At 50.9% G+C, this 4,456-nt stretch overlaps 1 protein-coding gene across 1 annotated transcript; it reads left to right on the top strand.

Annotated features, from left to right (window-relative positions):
* Window positions 1-478: 478 nt before the first annotated feature.
* NDUFB11 (NADH:ubiquinone oxidoreductase subunit B11) lies at window positions 479-2,743 on the top strand. Its single transcript, XM_043569615.1, has 3 exons — window positions 479-685; window positions 2,210-2,340; window positions 2,517-2,743. Exons 1-3 carry the CDS (start codon window positions 479-481, stop codon window positions 2,641-2,643), a joined length of 465 nt encoding a protein of 154 aa, XP_043425550.1. The 3' UTR covers window positions 2,644-2,743.
* Window positions 2,744-4,456: the final 1,713 nt, after the last annotated feature.

Genomic DNA, 4,456 nt, shown 5'->3' with positions numbered 1-4,456 from the left:
AGCATATGCCACCTCCCCACTCTCCGTGCGAACGCTCGCAAGTTGCAAAAAGGAGTAGCTATTGGCCAATCCAGCGAGGCCCGCTCTTTGGAAGCTTGGCTTCCTCCGAATCATGAAAGACAAGCGGAAGCTCCGTCCCTTTACCCAAAAGACCGAGGAAATCTCCGGGCCATTGACTGGGACCCGCATCCATCCAAATGTCAACGCTTCCTTATCAAGGAAATGGGCAGACCTCTCAGCCGTAAATTCCTTAGCCTGACCGAGAGGCTAAAAAAATGGTCGCTCCCCTGAGGCTAGGACAGATGGAGGGAAAGAGGGCTGGCTACTCAGCACCTGGCCACATTTGAAAACAAAATCCGGACTTGGGACTTATTTAGTGCGGTGGGGGCGGAGCGATAATTGTCGCGCTCGGGCCAACTGCAGCTGCGCAGAGTCGCATTTCCGTCCCCGCCCCTGAGAGTCTGTAGAACAATCTGCCATGGCGGCCGGGCTGTTAGGTTTGTGCGCTCGCCGCCTTTCGGCAGTAGCGGCGACGCGAGGGCTCCCGGCCGCCCGTGTTCGCTGGGAATCCAGCTCGTCCAGGGCTGTGATCGCCCCGTCGGCTGTGGCAGGAAAGCGGGCGCCGGCACCGACTGTACGCTGGCAGGAGGACCCAGAGCCGGAGGACGAAAACCTCTATGAGAAGGTGAGAGGGAGGGGGCAACGGGACGCCAGAAGGGTCAATCGGGGGCCGGCGGACGGGGCGCCTTAGAGGACGTTTTTAGGCGGCTGAGAAGTGCGCTGCTGGCGAAGGCCTCAAAGACTTGGGAACTTTGCCTAGATTGATTTTCTTCTTTAGCCCCTGGTGATCTTCGGTTCAGGGCCAGAGGCGAGATTGGCCTCGTTTTGCAGACAAATAATCAAACCTGAAGTGGGAAGTGCTCAAAACACGTTAGAAGCAATATAGTATAACGGTAATAATACTGAACACTGATACGGGGTTTGCTCAGTGCAAGTGCTTTAAACACTTTACGTACCTTATCTCATGTAATCCTCAAAACAGCCCTGTTTGGAAGTAGGGACTATTTAGCATACCCATTCTACAGATGAGGAAACTGAAGCCTAATGATATTAAGCGACTCGCCCAAACTCGCATGGCTGAATACGTGGCGGAACCGGGTCTGCTGTGCTGTGTGGATAGCAGAGACTCAAAAATCAGAATGCCACGGTTGGAATACAGGCGCTGACAGTTATTCATCTTTGTGACCTTGGACAAGCAGCTTAACTCCTTGGTGCCTCTTTGTAAAGTGGGGAAAGTATTAAGACACCTTCTAGAAAATAAAATACTACATCTGCCTCATGTAATTAAATGAGTCACAATGCTCAGTACAGCACCTGGCCCTTAGTATTCAGCATTAGAAGATGTTAATTATTATTGTTACTTTCCACCTTGCTGGGATATTGTGAAGTTTGTGTATGGTACACTTCATCAGTACTAACCTCTGGCTTGGATATATAGGATATATAGATGCATATTCATTTATTCATTCATTTTGTAGATAAGTATGGAGGGCCTGCTGTATGCCAGGTGCAGTTCAGGGCCCTAGTGTGTTCAGCAGTGTGGAAATTGGATAAAGCCCGTACTCTCATAGAGCTTATATGATAATGGAGAGCACAAAATAAACATGTAAAATATTTGGAAACGGTCGTAGTGAGTATGTAATGATAAAAAATAATGTGATAGGATCTGGGGAGATGCTACCTTGGTAAATTAATAACTGCTAGAAAGTGAGTTAAGCAAGATAAGTAGATGGAAAGTGATTTGGGGGTAGGGCAAAATTTTAGCGGGTGAAGCCATAGGAAATTGGCACTATTCAAGCATTTTTAACCCATAAAAGTGGCAATTTCCTGTAGTGTGAGACTGGTAATGGATAAGGCAATTAGGGAATGCCTCCTAAGGGAAGTAATTATGAAGCCAAAACTTTGAACAAGGAGACAGATCTAGCCGCGACAAGATATGGGGGGAAGGCTTTCCAGGCAGAGGGGATAGTAAGTGCAAAGGCCCTGCGGTAGCAAGGAGTTTGACAAGTCCTAAGACTAGAAAGAGGAATTAAAGAAAGGAGGAGAGATTGGTCTGAGGTGAAACTGGAGACCAACTTATGCAGGGCCAGCATAAGGCTTTGTGGAGCCACAGGAAGCTCTCATTGACCTCTTCTTCTTCTTGCCACAGAACCCAGACTCCCACGGTTATGACAGAGACCCTGTTACAGACGTCTGGAACATGCGGGTCGTCTTTTTCTTTGGCTTCTCCGTTGTCTTGGTCCTCGGCAGCACCTTTATAGCTTATCTGCCTGATTACAGGTGCATGGGGGTGTCCAAGAGAGTGGGATGGGTGGGAGCAGATGCAGGGGTGGAGGTTGAAGGGGACTGTGCCAGGAATCCTGTTCCTTGTGCCAGTGGGGAATAGGCGAGGACTAAGATGGGGATTGGTGTCCAGTGTGGCTCCCTCATGTCTACTTCCTTGCTGCTGCCTCCAGAATGCAGGAGTGGGCCCGCCGGGAAGCTGAGAGGCTTATTAAGTACCGAGAGGCCAATGGCCTCCCCATCATGGAATCCAACTGCTTTGACCCCAGCAAGATCCAGCTTCCGGAGGATGAGGACTGACCAGTTGCCAAGTGGGGCTTAAGAAGCATCATCTTCTCACCGCCTGCCTGTCATTCTGCCCTTTCTTCAGAGCACCTTATTAAAGGGACTGAAAGTCTGACTGGCTGGTGTTGGTTTTGTTGCAAGGAGGGGATGTGAGAATGGGGGTTTCAGGTCTTCACAGGCCACTGCAGCCTGTTTTGGAGTATTCTGGGTAACACCCACCCTAAAACTTAGTGGCTTAACACAATTTAGTATTGTCTTTCATGGTCCTGTGGTTGACTGGGCTCAGGCAGGTGGCTCTTCTTGGGACCTCAGGAGGTTGCAGTCAGATGCTGGCTGGGGCTGGAGGCATCTGAGGGCTCAGCTGGGATAGCCGTCCAAGATGGCTTCTTCATTCACATGTCTGGCTCTTTGATCTTCCACGGGGCTTCTCTCTCCAGCAGGATAACCTGGACCGCCTCTATGGTGCCTCAGGGCTCCTCTGGATGGGGGTGTAGCCTATAGGAAAAAATTGATGACAACCATCTTTAGAGAAAAGCTACCACCCTGGGACCTCCTGTGTTAGAAGAAGGGTCAGGACCACCAGGGATCAAGGGTGGTGTGTCAGAGCAGGGCTTTTCTATTGCTGAGGATGAGTGTTTGCCTCCCTTGCTACCTTCTCTGTTTCTCTTTGAGCTTTGGGATTTCTACCTGTCTTCTGTCTTGGTGAGTCTGGAGGCCTCTCTCTTCCCTTCTGTCCCTGTCTTGGTGGTCTCTAACTCCAGATGCACATCTCATCTCTGTGTATGCATTTGTGTCTTTGCTCCCCTCCTCTCTCCTTTCTCTCTCTCTCTCTCTCTCTCTCTCTCTCTCTTTCTCTCTCTCTCTCTCTCTCTCTCGCGCGCGCGCGCAGGAAGTCTGCCCCTGCACATTCCCTCTCTGGAAATATGCTGTCTCCTTCCACTAGGGTCTCATACTTTCAGGCTTTCCGTGTCCTTAGGGGTCTAGAAGATGGAGTGGGAGACTTGCCCTGGCTGTCTGTTTCTTTCCAGGGAGTCTCTCCTAAATCCCTGTTAAGTGTGGACATCTGGGCTCCCCTTCATGCCCCTGGCATCTCTGCCCTCTCTCCGATGGCCTCATTCCATGGCTCATACTTTGGAACTCCCAGATTACATGCTCATTGCTACCATCTCTGCGCATGTGCCTGCTTGGGACTTCAGAGAATGCAGGAGCCCCCAGTCCCTGGCTACCAGAAGAAAATCTGGCTTTGATGGACCCACCACTAGAGGTGATGTCTATCCCTAGCTACTGAGTCTCAGGAGGAGCCTTAGTCCACTGGCATGTGGCTAAGGTGGGAGCAATGTCCATATGAACCTTCCCGGAAGTGAGCAATTTCACTCTCTGAGTGCTTTGTTGTGGGACCAGTCTCCCAACCTAAGGATAGGCCCCCCAAAGTAGAGAATCCTAACGTGTCAAGGGAGTACCCTCCACCTTCCCAGCCTGCAGTTACTGGGACCACGGAAGGGCAAGGGCTGTGTTATCCTAGCCACGAAGTACCTGAGTATATTGGAGTGATACTCCCTATAATAAATGCCAGCCTGTTGTGCCATACCCTGCCCTTGGCCCAGAGAACATATCCCCCCCAACTGACCCCATCCAGGATGGAAGTCCCACGAGGGCAGGTGTTCAGGCATGTCAGTTCACTTAGAGCAGGAATGGGTACGGTATGTGTTTCAGAGATGTGGTATTGTTACCTCTGGTGTAAGTGCCCTGCCCCACCATCAAGGCCCTTCAGGCTTCCAGCCACGGTGGATGAGCAGATGAGCACTTCCAGTCTTCCCAGTCCTGCCTC

This window comes from Prionailurus bengalensis, chromosome X (assembly GCF_016509475.1).
Source record: "Prionailurus bengalensis isolate Pbe53 chromosome X, Fcat_Pben_1.1_paternal_pri, whole genome shotgun sequence".
Taxonomy (NCBI): domain Eukaryota; kingdom Metazoa; phylum Chordata; class Mammalia; order Carnivora; family Felidae; genus Prionailurus; species Prionailurus bengalensis.
Note: the sequence above shows the minus strand (reverse complement) of the source record. Positions and strands in the feature narration are given on the sequence as shown.

What these genes read in the sequence shown, in the direction of transcription:
- NDUFB11 (XM_043569615.1), top strand. Translation starts at nt 479, where the DNA reads ATGGCGGCCGGGCTGTTAGGTTTGTGCGCTCGCCGCCTTTCGGCAGTA. An exon ending in ACGAAAACCTCTATGAGAAG is followed by an intron (nt 686 to 2,209) that starts GTGAGAGGGAGG and finishes TTCTTGCCACAG; the next exon opens with AACCCAGACTCCCACGGTTA. An exon ending in GCTTATCTGCCTGATTACAG is followed by an intron (nt 2,341 to 2,516) that starts GTGCATGGGGGT and finishes TGCTGCCTCCAG; the next exon opens with AATGCAGGAGTGGGCCCGCC.